A 13,972-nucleotide genomic window follows, 5' to 3' on the forward strand; every position below is an offset into this window, starting at 1 on the left:
GGGAAAAGATCATTTGCACAAAATAGAAAAAGTCAAACCCCATTTCAATAATAATCTTTTTTATTAGCCCATTTGAATACAAAATACTTATTTTAAGCCCAAATACACAAATCTTTATTAAAATATAATAAAATTATATTTTTAAAGACTTTTTTACCCTTAGCTTTTACTTAAAGTGAAAAAGTTGGAGGGAAGACTTTGCCGGAAGCACACCAGGCTCCAGCGTCAGTCACCGGCGGCCGCATTCCGGTCGCCGGACTCCGAACTCCGGCCTCCGGTGACCAAAATTTCCCACGGCCGGAAAATTGCCGGCATCCGGTGGCCGGAATTTTCCGGAAATCTCACTGGATTTTTTTAAATGTCATCGGAATTTACGTGATCTTAACCCAAGTATGAAAAATAAAGTTTACTACTCCTAGTAAACTTTTACTGGGGGTAGTAAACTCAAAATAAAGTTTCTCCATGACCATTATACACCTTAAAACAGTGAAAAATCAACTTAGATGCAGAAAAATAAAGTTTACTACCCCTAGTAAACTTCTGCTGGGGTAGTAAACTTGCAATACAGTTTCCTATGACCATTATATACTTTAAAGGAGAGAAAAAATCAACATATATGCAAATAAATAAAGTTTACCACCCCTAGTAAACATCTTACTGGGGGTAGTAATCTTGCAAAATAATATCTCCAAGGCTATAAGTACACATTCAAACGGAGAAAAATCAACTTAGATGCGAAAAAATAAAATTTACTACCCCTAGTAAACTTTTACTGGGGGTAGTAAACTTGCAAAACAGTATTTTCAAGACCATAATACACACTAAAACAGAGGAAGAACAATTTAGATTCGAAAAACTAAAGTTTACTACCCCTAGTAAACTTTTATTAAGGGTAGTAAACTTGCAAAAAAATATTTTCAATGCCATAATACACACTAAAACAAAGGAATAACAACCTAGATGCGAAAAAATAAAGTTTATTGCCCCCAGTAAACTTATACTGGGGGTAGTAAGCTTGCAAAACAATATCTCCAAGGCCATAAGTACACATTAAAACGGAGAAAAATCAACTTAGATGCAAAAAATAAAATTTACTACCCCTAGTAAACTTTTACTGGGGGTAGTAAACTTGCAAAACAGTATTTTCAAGGCCATAATACATACTAAAACAGAGGAAGAACAATTTAGATTCGATAAACTAAAAGTTTACTTAGTAAACTTGCAAAACAATATTTTCACCGCCACCACTCTGTCATCAGATACAAGCGCCGAAACCACCTTAGCCCTCACTTTTGATCCCTCACTGCAACTCTCCCCAAGAACCCTGTGAGAAACCCTTACCGTTGCGCTTGCGCTGACTTGGCACCGTTGCCCTAAGAACACTCCCTTCGCCGTCTCTGCTCTTGGCCCAGTTTAGTAGCGCCACCGCGAGATTCCGGTCCGATACCTCCCAGGCGGTTTTTGACCTCCCGATGCTTAAATCCAGAAACAGCTTCTTCTTGCCGGCGTCGGAGATTGTGTCGATTCCGATCTTCGAGAGCAGATCGGTGGCTCTCTCGAAGCATGATGAAGCGAGGTCGAACGTCCGAAGCTTGTGCCATTTGACGCCGGTCTTGTACGTGGTAGAACGAGGCGGACTTGATCGCCAGGGAAGGAGATCTGATCTGGTGCGGCGTCGCAGGCGGAGGAGATGTGGTGCAGTGGAGGAAGGATCAGACGGTGTCGCAGGCGGAGGAGATCTGGTGTGGTGCGGTGGAGGCACCAAATCTCCGTCACCGGTGCGGTGCTTCGCCAGTGCTTCATGTCGTCGGTGTTTCGCCGGAGAGAGGAATCAGATTCACGTTTGAGAGAGGAAAGAGAGTGGGAGAGTTTTCTGAGAGAGAGAGAGTTAATGATCGGGAAAAAAGAGGAGAAAGAGAGTTAAATTAGGGTGAGGGTATTGATGTCTTTTTGTTAGAATTCATTGGAATTGAGTTGCTGAATAGATTTCATTGGAATTGGCTAAAAGGATGTTAAATTAATAGTAAATGGTCATTTACTCTAAACAGAATCAGGAATGATAAAATTATATCCAATATATCAGCTCCAAAAACATTGTATGCTTCTACATGTCAATCCATTGTCATTTAATGTTACATTTTAATTCTCATAAATCTATTATGAAGTTTCAAAAGAATAAAAAATGGGTCATTAAAAGGATTCTATTTTTAAAAGAATAAAAAGAACTCTCAAAAATAAATCAAATTCTATTATTATTATTTGGATTGAGAAAAGAAAAGTATATGAATTGAGTAAAACTAAAAAAGATTTGATAATAAGTAATCTGATGATTCATGAATCGTCCGTTGAAACTATACCATCGTCCATTGAAACTATACCTCAGAATTGGACAAATTATTCGTTGACAGAAAAAAAAATGCAGGATCTAACGGATAGAACAAACACGATCATAAATCAAATAGAAAAAATTACAAATGAAAAAAAGGGCAACTCCATATGCATGCTTCATTGAAAAAAAAAACTCCATATGCATGCTTGTACGTGTTTGAACATCATGCGAAGATATTTGCAAGTTGTCATCATATCTAGATAGACAATTAACATCCCTACCAAATCCTAGAGTAATTTTTCTCTCTACCAATACAATGAAATGTACACAATGTGCTCTTAGCCCTTGAACCGTTGAGAGTTTAATTATTTTTTGGGTGCGATAGGTTATTTTGCTCATGCATTGACCATTTTCAGTTGTCATTGACTTGAAGCTTAATGGAGTTATTTCCATCTTCTAATGAATGTTTGCTTTAATGAATGGACCATTTGACACTATTTGACAAGTAAAATAAAAAATTCTATATGCATGGTTTTTTTTTTGATAGGAAAGGAAATTCTATATGCATGGTTGTTCGTGTTTGAAACATCATGAGAAGGCAAGGAAAGTAGAAACCCCGTAGTGTTTGAAAGGAGGAAAGGCGGTGCCATTTCTTTTTGGTTCTTTTGTTAGCGTAAGAGTCACGTATACCTAATTAAGGTATATATGAGTCCCTTTATAACTAGGAATATAATCCATTCAGCGTTGGGACTTGGGGAGAAGGTCTAACTATAAGAATTCGACCAAGAAAATCCTCATTTTGCAAATTCCACAATGGAGATATTGGAGAAGAAGAGAAAAAGAATTTATGCAGAAGGGCCAGATTTCGGCAACGCCAAAAGATGGGTCCGGCAACGCTTCCTCGGCGCAGGACAATTCGGGACAGTTTTCTTGGCTTGTCCGGCGAAACCAGGTTCCAAAATGCCGCCGGTTATGGCCGTGAAGTCGGCGAGGCTCTCGGAATCTGCCGACTTGGTTAAAGAAAGTCGACTTCTCAAGAAGTTCAAGAACTGCCCGTTTATCATCGACACTTACGGCAGCGACGTGACTAAAGATCTTGAAGGTGAAGAGGAGTTGTTCAACGTTCTACTAGAGTTTGCACAAAGAGGAACCCTAGAGGATTGGATTCAGAAACTCAAGAACTTGGGGCTGCATGAGGCACACGTAAGGAGGTATACGCAGTCACTCTTGAAGGGCCTCAAGTACATGCATGGCAAGGGTTTTGTTCACTGTGACATTAAGCCTGCCAATGTGTTGCTAGTGCGTGAAGGTCCTGACGATACCGGGTTTGGTTCTTACGTGGCGAAGATCGGGGATCTAGGGCTGGCAAAGAAGGCTGACAAGTACAATCTGATGAAGCGTTCTGATTATATAAATGGCACTGAATTGTATATGTCTCCAGAAGTGTCACTTGACAACGTTCAGGAGCCTCCGGCAGATATTTGGGCATTAGGCTGCACTGTTCTGCAGACCTTGACAGGGATGGAGTACTGGGATGTGAGCACTAACTGTAAAGAGGGCTGCGGGGTTCGGATTGATGCTCCGGTCATCCCGGAAAGGCTAAGCAACGAGGCAAAGGATTTCTTGGGGAAGTGCTTCATATTGAACCCTTTGGAGAGGTACACGGCTGAGATGCTTTTGAAGCACCCTTTTGTGTGCAACAGTTTGCCAATTTGGACAGTCTCTCGTGATCAATTGGTTCCAAGAAGACGAGTGTGCCAAGAACCAGCTGCAATTCCTCTGGTGGGTGCAGTAGTGTAATGTCATTGTTCTGATTGTGTTGTGGAATTGTAAAGTTGAATGTATAGTAATTCTTTGATTGGTTGTACGAGTCTTCTTGAATATAGAGCTGTATTCAATGCCAAGTTTTGATCTCTTTCATATTTCTCTTGTTTGTTTTAAGGTTGGTGTTGTTCTTTAACTTGTGTTTGTTATCTCACCAATGATACTCTTAGCACATTCAACAGTTAAAGATCTTGAATGAAGCTTTTCTTTTTGAATTTTAGTGTTATGTCTTCGAATAATAGTGAAAGGAATTCATACCATCATATCTGGGTTGCACTAGTTTTGAGAAATTTAACTTCATTCTTCATTTCCAGTCGGTACTTTTTGCAAAGAAAAATTTCATTCCAATGAAGATTGGCATTGGTTTGCATCGAAAGCTTTGAACTATCTCTTACTGAAAATGTTATTGGACACTAGATCCATTTATTCAATTCTTAGTAGTGTTAAATTGTCCATTCTACCAAAAATAATGTATATTTCAATAGGTAACTACAGGAGCTAAAATTACAGCCGCACAAAAATATACAAAGAGTATACAATACGGTGATTACGAGAAAGCCTACATAGTGTCTTCCTGCTCTTCTGTATCTTCCGCTGTAAGGCCATTGTTTCTCCCCAGAAAACGAGACAAACATGAACTGATAGACGGACTGCTCTCCGCAAACATATAAATGCAAAATAAGCATAATCCTGTTTCAGGAGAAAAATGATTCTAAGAAAGATATATCTGATATTTCTAGCAAAGATAAACAAAGCATGTCAAGACAAAAGCTTAACTTCACGAAAGATGCAAGTAACAAGCCCTCTTTGATGAGTATGAGACTTTCATACACAATAAAAACAAGAGAAGAACTAGACAGTATACATATGCTACTGAATTTGATTAAAGATTTTCACACTGTCACTAGCTTTAGCTTAAAAGACCAGACCCAGCTAGAAATAAGGTAGTAGATTCATGTGCCTAACATACCAGCATAGGCAACTGTAAGACCTGAAACCAACCGTCCCAAAGCTGATAGCACGTAAAGACTAACCACTACCTGGAGAAGATATGCATGATAATGACGTGGTTAGCTGCCTGAAAAACTACATATACAATAATAAATATGCTCAGAAAGCAGGCTATCACAATAAGGATAAGGAATATCAGTGAGCATCCAACAAAACAGATAATATCTAACAAATCATATCAGGAATTGTGAGGGTCTTTCTGCACTCACTGCATATGCAAATATCTATATTCTGCACTCAAACCCATAAATCAGCACCAGTATATCTTTTTATTGTCTTGAGAATTCTCACTCAACTTACAGTTTGTTATCCTACTGTAGTTCTCATGCATGTATTCTATACACCTTCGTGTTTTGATTAATGAAAAGAGTATAGAAACACCGGATCAGATGCCCCAAACCTAGTGACCCTGGCATTAGCTTTGTACTATCTTGTGACTTTCACCAAACCTACTTCTAGTGTAGTTCTGACGCATATATCCTGCTCTGTTTTTATTGAATAAAAAAATATAAAAAAACACCAGAACAGGACGCCCGTGCCCAATGGAAACTCACACCCTCCCTAGTGATCCTAGCATTGGCTTTCTATTCTCTTGTGCCTTTTCACTAATTTGTTCTTAAATGCAGTTCTCATATATGTATTCTATCACTTTGGTGTTTTAAATGAATGGTAAAAAAGAAGGAAACACTGGATCAGGTTTCCCCATGGAAACTCACACCTCAGTGATCCTGGCATTAGCTTTCTGACATGCTATACAGAAAAAGAAAATGGACTTCAAAATTTCCGTTTCTTCCAACATTGAGGTCGAAAGATGCTATTATTGATTTTCCATGAAGGAGAAGTACCAGAAACAAAGCCAAACAAAACACAGTAAAAGGTCTGCTCCTATAACAACACTAATACAGCTGATAATGAGAAGATATTCAAGTCCGACAATATTCAAATTCAAAAAATATGTTCTGATCTCAGCAAGTTTTATAATCCTCAACACATGTATTGACTCTTCTTGATATTCACAGTTGTCTACGAATTTGTCAGCCATACAACTGGGGGCCAGAGACTCCACAAAATCTCAAACATCGAAAATAAAATCTACAAAACTCATGGACCATTACCTTGAAAAACAACCTCTTGTCATGCCCTGTGGCCGCAACCCTCAACACAGACTCCGCTGCTCCTACAGTATTAGCTATCCCTGCGACAATGCTATTTGCAGTGTCCTGCGAAATCTGCCACTCCAGTGGATCCACAGGTACCCTATTCAACACCACAATCAGTTAAACCAAACACAAAAGATCACACCATTCACCACTACCACATTATCAAATTTCTAACAAACTCTCTCCCAACAAAGTAACCATCAACATATTCCAAGCAATTCGAAATCCTCAATCCATCAAATTCCTCAAAAGGCATACCCCAGTTCCAAAACTCATCACTCAAAAAAAAAAAAAATACCAAACTTTGCACTCATTTCAACTACCATGATACTAAAACCCAAAACCCAAAATTCTTGACAGCATTTAAAACCAGAATCAGAACCAACCAACCCAAAACCCTAATTCATACAAGTACCCAATTAAGCATCCCTAAATTCCCTAAAAAAACCCAAGTCAGCAAAACCAGAAAAGCAATGAATTGGAGGGCAAAGATGGGAAAAGGGACTGACGAGATGTTCATCTGGCGGAAGAGGAGGCCGAGAATGGCGAGAGAGCAGAGGAGGACGATGAGGACATCGGAGACGAGAGAGACGAGGCTGGAGTTGCGATGGGCGCAGTGGTAGTACACTAAGGACCCGCATATCAGAACTATCACCGGCTTTCCAATTTCCGACCGGTACTCCATCGTTTCTTTCATTCTCTCTGATCATTCAAACGCTGACCATTTCTAACTTCTTCTCACCATTTCATCATCCCCGCCAATTGTTATACCCTTTTTGTATTTTTCTTGTTTGGAAAGTCAAAGTTAGGAATCAAATTAGAAGAGGAATGATCCAATGAGGCGGCGTGGATGGTTTGTTTTTTTAAGAATGCCCAATAAAACGCAAAATAAAAAATTTTGTATACACCAAGTGTAAATGTGTATCTTGCAAGTTGTATCAGCAGCGTGATAGGTTTTAAATTTAACTCGAGTCGCTCGGTTGTTATGTGAATATGTGATGGTGAAAAAGTAAAATATCGATGAGACACATTAAGCTGATGTTTATCGCATTTTGTTATTGGTATGAGATTACGAACGTTCCCAAAAATCATACAAACCTAGTTCACGCTTCCGTTTGACATATGCGACTATACTGCTTGGCGACACTAGAGTAATTTTGGCGACACAAGGAGGTTCTAGCTCTTTTGATAAGACTAGGAAGTTGCGGTTTTTAGAGGATGACATTCAAGTCTTTTTTTTTTTTTTTGCTCGTTAAAATGAGAGATTTATATTTTGATTGAAATATGAGAAAGACTACTTGTCTAATACCACTTATCAAAGGGAAGCATTTGAAACCAAGTCACGACAGGTATGGGGTGGCGACTCAGAGGTATGGGGTGAAGTCGGTTCCTATGGATATATGCAAATTGCAAAAATCAGCCTTGTGCCCGCCCATATTCACTTCTTTCTCTCTTTTCCCTCTTTCGATCAACAATCGAGTTTCTAAACCTTATGGATACCGTCTCTAACATTTCTTCTTCTATTTGTTACGTGCAAAAAAGTTTCAAAACATTGGCACTGGCGCACTGCAGAGCCAAGCTCGTTTCACAAATTTTAAGCAACTACATAATGCACAGCTATATATAACTATTTACATCATATTACATATCAATGTAGTATTCTTGTCATCCCAAAAGCACACATATTACTATGAAAGAGGCTCCATCTAATACCTACACCAGCCAATACATATACTATACAATTTTGATGATATCTAACCCATTATATATTAACAAGCATTTAACATCTACCAGCATCCCAATAGATGCCATGTAAAGTTCATTTCAAGTTTTCTTACTTGCGGAAACTCTTTAATGCAGTACTTTGGCTAATACAGTAATCCGCAAGCAAGCCTTGAAGCCGAATAGATTAGTCTTCCTTGTCCATTCTATGCCTCGTCAGCTACCGATTTTTGACTATCTGCATGTCAGAAGATAAAAATAGACCATTAGTATCCACTACCCAGGTATAACTATTAGGTAATCTTATCTTGTTGTGGCCATAATAAACTATCAAGTTGCCATAGGCAGATTGCTTTAATTCGTTAGATGAGATAAAGAAACAAACAACTGATGCTTGTAAAATGTTCACAGATTGGAAATGGACAAATACTGCACCTTCAACAGATAGTTGTTCAAATCGAACAACTATGTGTTTTCCATAGGTATATTTTTTAAGAGCGTCAAGATGAACTCTTATTAGACTCAGAAGTATCTTCCGCTGCTTCTCGTTGCTTGTCTCAAGAACCTTCTGGATCACATAATTTGCAAATTGGTCCTTCATCATTGGCTAGAACATAAAAGTCGGACAAAAAGACTTGGTTAGCAGATAACAACAATTAACTAACATCATGCAACATTCAATATCCACACTTAAAACACTGCTTCTATTGGAATCAGAGAGCATCTCTACAAATGAGAAACAGTTCAGCTCAGTCCAAATTTTATAGGTATTCTCTTCGGTTCAACTTGCTAATCAATTCCAACTTTCCTGATTGGAAATGGTCCTTGTCTCATTTGGGAATTTCAATACAGACAGCCTTCAATATATATTCTTATATGTGTGTATGTGTAGATAATGCAGACAATTGTTCATCTTGGATATGTTATTGCATTTCAGATTGAATTGAGAATTAAATCTGGCCACCTTTTATTGATAGACATGCAAGGTCATTTCTGTTCATATCCATATATCGACCATTCTACAGTCACATAACCTTCATTACAATGTGCCTCAAGTTATCAAGAATTGAGAGTTGCTATCTTTAAAAAGGTGAAAGCTGAAGCATATCAGATTCCTTTGCAAAAGCATATAAAACAAGCAAGAGGTAATACATCATTTTCGAGAGAATTTAAGTGTAAGTGCATGTAAGTATCATCAATCAGCATATCAGGACGACAAGAGTGAAATACACAGCTATTAGAAAGCCAATACATATGCTATAAATGTGTAACCAAATTTAGAAGTACTTGAAGACAAATAAATTAAAAACATAATATATTTGCTTTACTTAGACTTATCTGAATTGATTCGAACCTGACTTGAACACTTGAGCTTGACTTACCAATAGGTTATCATTTTCCTCCAACTGTCCAATGATTTCGTCAATCATAATCTTTCGCTCAGCAACATCACCATGCTCTAAACACTTTTCAATAACATTTGATGCATATTTATGCTGACTCAATTGCACAATTTTCCCAATCAACTTGCTGATAATTTGGCTTCTTTCATAGGGTTTTCCCCTTTCCAGAACATGCTGCATAGATTGTGATCCATCTTTACAATGCATTCAATATAAGCAGTAAAACTACCCAGTTAGGAAAGAAAAAGAAAAAGGAAAAGAAATGATAACAAAAGACACTCAACTAAGCTAAACTAAGGACAATACTAACTATTGGATCAAAGGATAAATCCTTGCAACAACCAACATTTCCTAAATCCTTTGCCAAAAAAAATGCTTATGATACCATGGCACCATCAGTCTATTCTACGTATTCAATGGAGATACACTACATATGTACTGAACTTTATATGATGCAAATCTGACCAATTTTAAGTATAACTATTGACATAAGTAGAGCCACTTTAGCTTTAAAGTTGTAGAAATTCAAGTTTTGGAATAAAAAATGTGTAGCGGCTCAAGGTTAGTTCAAGCAAAAACACGTGTAACAAAAGAATTGAGAAATCTTACTCCCAAGTTATTGAACTTCTATTATGTATGCATCATTTACCAAGAATCAAACATCAGATACAATATTTTAAAGACAATACTATATTATAGAAACAAACAAAAAATCAGTAATGTGGCCGAGATAAAGGAAGCAACAGAGCAGAAAGTAAGGAAACCAACCTGTGTGACATAATTGCCATACTGGTTTTGAGCAAGAACATAAGCAGATTCCAAGATCTCATCTACAACACATTGACCTTGAAGCTCATCTGAACAGCGCTCCAAAACTCTCTGGCACAAGTAAAAATTTACTGACTAAAAAAACATCATAAACATATCTAACTGGAGGCTTCACAATAAAAGTGGTGAGCTCTTACCTGTATGACACGGCAACCATATGGATGAGTAGAAAGTGTGGCAACTTCGCCTTGGAAAGAAGATATGATGAATTCAATTTTCTCTGTAGGAATGCATTCTATACACTTCTGTATCACATGATTTCCATTCTGATCACGTACGCATTTCATAACTTGTCCATCAAGCTCATGCACAAGTTTTGTTTTCTGGTCAACCTCAATCACTTCAAGAGCCTACAAACATAAAGCACAGAATCCAGATTTAAATACTAATTAGCAGAAAATAGTATGTTTTTTTTTTTGAAAAGGAAAATAGTAGGTTTATTGAACTTAAAAGTACAAATTTACTATGAAGAACATCAGGTTCTAACATACCTTCTGGATCACACGACAACCATACATCTGCAAACTTAAAGGCAACATCTGTCCACTGAGTTGATCTGCAAGCTCCTTTTTCTGCTCAGGAGTCCCATACTCAAAAAACTGAAACACAGAAACAAGAAGAGTATTGTATAGGCCATACACTGAGCTCACAAGTGCAGAAATATGATATGAGGGGCTAGTCCGCAGGTGAAACAAACAAGCAATAAAAGAAGGAAACGGAGATTACTTACCTTTTGAATAACATAATTCCCAAATACATCAGTCATTAATCTTGAAGCAGTTGGAAGAACCTCTTTAAATACAGATGCCTTGTCTTCGTCACTGCAGTGTTCGAGCTTTTGCTGAATAAATCTACTCCCGTGTTGATCCACACTGAGATAATATGGGGATAAGACATACTATTCATATTGTATATCCTCGCTCACATGCAAGAAAAAGCAAACTCAGTATAGAGAAATACCTGAATTCAGCAATGCGCCCTGCTATATCAGAGAGTTCAAATTTATGGGCATTACTGGATTTCAGTTCTTCAAGAAAGGAGTGCCTTTTAGAGTCCTCAAAGTTATTAAAGCTTCTCTGTCCTTGCCACCCAGAATATAGTCCACCATTCCTAATCGATCCTTGAGGATACCTCGATTCATTTTGCCGACCATGGTGATGTGTTCTGCCTGCTGGAGATGATGGTGGCACAGGACTACCAAGAGGTGAGGCTGGAAATGTCATGCCACCCATGCTAGAAGGACTACCATAATAACCACTACCATTGACTACCATTTTTCTTGGACTTGGAATGCTCAAAGACCCATTAGTTGGAGACAGAAAATTCTGGTCACCTGCATATGCAGTAACATTTGATTGTTGTTGGTAAAGCTGGCCTCCAATAATACCCCTTGGACTTAAAAGACCATACCGACTTGAAGCACTATATGAATCATCCAAGGGACGTGAATAGTATTGCATACTTAAGGGATCAAGAAAAGATGGCTGGAGCATTGGCCCATGTTGCCCATAAAACTTGCTTAGCTGATGCAAATCACCTTCATGGGGACTTCTCTCCCCTGTTGAAACACCTGCAGCTCGACCATGTAAGCTTTGACCCAAAGTAGCATCAAAAGGCGGAGGAAAGGAACCATGAGAAGGGTACGCAGCCATGTATGGGGGAATCATTGTAGAACCCACAGCATATCCACTGACACCATATTGTGCAGGATATACACTGGACGGCTGAAAATTGGGGTAGAAAGCATTTCCTGAAGTCATATACCCTGCTGTTGTAGCATACAAGGGAGGTGTGAATCCAGGCGATTGCAATGATGGCTGTAACTCAATAGAAGAAAACTTTGGATAGCCATGGGGATCCATTCTACTTTGCCAATGATTCATACCTTGTGAAACTACTTGGTCCTGAACAGCCTGAAGTTGATACAGCATGCCTTGTTGTGTAGACAAATGGTGTTGCAGCACACCCATCCCATAAGAATTTTTCTCATGTTGTTTGTTATTGTTTATATCAATATTAGATGCTCTATTTCCGGACCTGGTTGGGGAAAGATCTAACCCATGGGCTCCACCGATGGATCTATTACTCCCCTCCCCTGAATCCTCAATACTTGATTCATCATCATGCAAGTTCCCTGTCTCATTGGGAGAAGTGGTAGTCAAGGAACTTGTCTCCGGATATATGTTGGTAGAGCCTGGATTAGAGACTTGTAATTGTGGCATATTAGGAGAAGAAGCATTGGGTGAAAATGAATGTACATCACTATCAACCAGTTCATCTGTTGCAATACTTGATGAGACAGAATGATTATACACAGGAGATGGAGTTCGGGGGAAGTCTTCCTAAAATCCACCAACAAAGTGAAAAATATGAAATCAGGGTGGTATAAACTGTAATAAAAAAAACCTTATAAACCACTTACTGGACAGATTAGTCATTAAATGAACAATAACATGCAACAAACTAACAACCCGTGAATTATCAATTCTTAACTGCATAGTATCTTACATAAATCAATCATGATTTTCACCCTTTTACCCTACAAACTGATAACTATTTGGTGCAGAACTTATAATTAACAAACAGCAGGAGGGGATTCCAGCTTCTAATCACTTCTTAGTAGAAAATAAGTTATATATCTAGACTTTCTGATGATATGTTTTCAGCTGAGTGAAAAATATTCAAATCAAACAAAGTCCTGAACAGTGTTGAGAATACAAATGATTTTACATACGAAACAACTATATTTAATCTCATACCTGTATGCGATCCAGTAAACTCTTATTATGACTAGCCAAAGAATGAGTGTTCTTCACTGCCACTGCTGAACCACTATTGTCTGCCAAATTATCTGAAGCTTGCCTGGATGAACTAGCCTCATCAAGCTCCTCCTTGTGAGTGGAAAGAGAACCTTGAGAAAGATGGAAGGATCCGTTGCCACTGTCGTCTAAAGAAGTCAATCTCCAATCGATGCTGGAACCACCAACATTGCGTGGAGGAGGCCTAACATATAAGTTCATATTAGCAAAGCAGTATGCCAAATAAGCTGGGTCACACTTCCTGAGACAGAACATTTTCAAAAATGTACCTTGTTTGCACATTGGAGTTCTGTTGACTTAAAAGGTTCCCAATAGCATAAAAGGAACCCTCCATACTTGGAGGAGCACTGCCACTTCGATTAGGTATGGCTTCAGCTCTATCTCTCTGACTTCTATGCATCTTCGAGAGGAAGCCCAATTCTTCTGCTGCCGTACTTCTCAATGGAGATCCAAATGTTGCAGTATCCATCGAAGAATGCCACTTTTCACCTTTACGGTTTTCCACCATTCTCATTAGACTCTCCGTTGCCATCCTACCTAAAAAATACTAAGCTTTATCAACGTTGCCTTCACAAACTTTTAGCCATTACATCCAAACTATGTAAATCCTATGCTCCATTCAACAATCCACAACTCCCAGCCATAGTTTAACACAAGAAGGTAAAACATACACAAAATCAGAAGTAACAAAGTATTTGACACTGCCAAGATTTCCTTCACTGTATGAAAAATAATTATTAGCTAACGAATGGCGATTACATACATAACAAGCTTCATCTCCATACAATACTAATTTTGATATTAGCAACGTGTAGGGGATAAATAACAATTAAAAGAAGCCAACCAAACATCTACCAAGTTTCATACAAGAATAAT

General features: G+C 38.3%; 3 protein-coding genes across 3 annotated transcripts; 1 reads left to right on the forward strand and 2 right to left on the reverse strand.

Moving 5' to 3' along the window:
• The first annotated feature begins 3,142 nt into the window (after positions 1–3,142).
• Positions 3,143–4,129, forward strand: LOC101304212 (mitogen-activated protein kinase kinase kinase 2-like). The gene has a single exon (XM_004305754.1). The coding sequence runs from the start codon at positions 3,143–3,145 to the stop codon at positions 4,127–4,129; it is 987 nt and encodes a 328-aa protein (XP_004305802.1).
• A 394-nt stretch (positions 4,130–4,523) lies between these two features.
• On the reverse strand, positions 4,524–7,117 carry LOC101310139 (reticulon-like protein B22-like). Its single transcript, XM_004303756.1, has 4 exons — positions 6,834–7,117; positions 6,280–6,421; positions 5,124–5,193; positions 4,524–4,843 (listed from the first exon to the last, which is right to left on the reverse strand). Exons 1-4 carry the CDS (start codon positions 7,019–7,021, stop codon positions 4,713–4,715), a joined length of 531 nt encoding a protein of 176 aa, XP_004303804.1. The 5' UTR covers positions 7,022–7,117; the 3' UTR covers positions 4,524–4,712.
• Positions 7,118–7,868: 751 nt separating this feature from the next.
• LOC101310431 (pumilio homolog 5-like) lies at positions 7,869–13,628 on the reverse strand. Its single transcript, XM_004303757.1, has 10 exons — positions 13,366–13,628; positions 13,037–13,280; positions 11,238–12,619; positions 11,008–11,149; positions 10,769–10,876; positions 10,415–10,627; positions 10,218–10,328; positions 9,429–9,623; positions 8,482–8,653; positions 7,869–8,284 (listed from the first exon to the last, which is right to left on the reverse strand). Exons 1-10 carry the CDS (start codon positions 13,626–13,628, stop codon positions 8,253–8,255), a joined length of 2,862 nt encoding a protein of 953 aa, XP_004303805.1. The 3' UTR covers positions 7,869–8,252.
• Positions 13,629–13,972: the final 344 nt, after the last annotated feature.

The sequence above is a fragment of the Fragaria vesca genome, linkage group LG6, assembly GCF_000184155.1.
Source record: "Fragaria vesca subsp. vesca linkage group LG6, FraVesHawaii_1.0, whole genome shotgun sequence".
Taxonomy (NCBI): Eukaryota; Viridiplantae; Streptophyta; class Magnoliopsida; order Rosales; family Rosaceae; genus Fragaria; species Fragaria vesca.

Excerpts from the sequence above, each read along its gene's own strand:
- LOC101310139 (XM_004303756.1), bottom strand. The coding sequence starts at position 7,021 with ATGAAAGAAACGATGGAGTACCGGTCGGAAATTGGAAAGCCGGTGATA. Across the intron at positions 5,194-6,279 it reads ACAAGAGGTTGTTTTTCAAG|GTAGTGGTTAGTCTTTACGT; the intron begins GTAATGGTCCAT and ends TATCTTCTCCAG. Across the intron at positions 4,844-5,123 it reads TCTTACAGTTGCCTATGCTG|GATTATGCTTATTTTGCATT; the intron begins GTATGTTAGGCA and ends CTCCTGAAACAG.
- LOC101304212 (XM_004305754.1), top strand. The coding sequence starts at position 3,143 with ATGGAGATATTGGAGAAGAAGAGAAAAAGAATTTATGCAGAAGGGCCA.
- LOC101310431 (XM_004303757.1), bottom strand. The coding sequence starts at position 13,628 with ATGGCAACGGAGAGTCTAATGAGAATGGTGGAAAACCGTAAAGGTGAA. Across the intron at positions 10,877-11,007 it reads GGAATTATGTTATTCAAAAG|TTTTTTGAGTATGGGACTCC; the intron begins GTAAGTAATCTC and ends TCTGTGTTTCAG. Across the intron at positions 9,624-10,217 it reads ATGGCAATTATGTCACACAG|CATGTTCTGGAAAGGGGAAA; the intron begins GTTGGTTTCCTT and ends CAATCTATGCAG.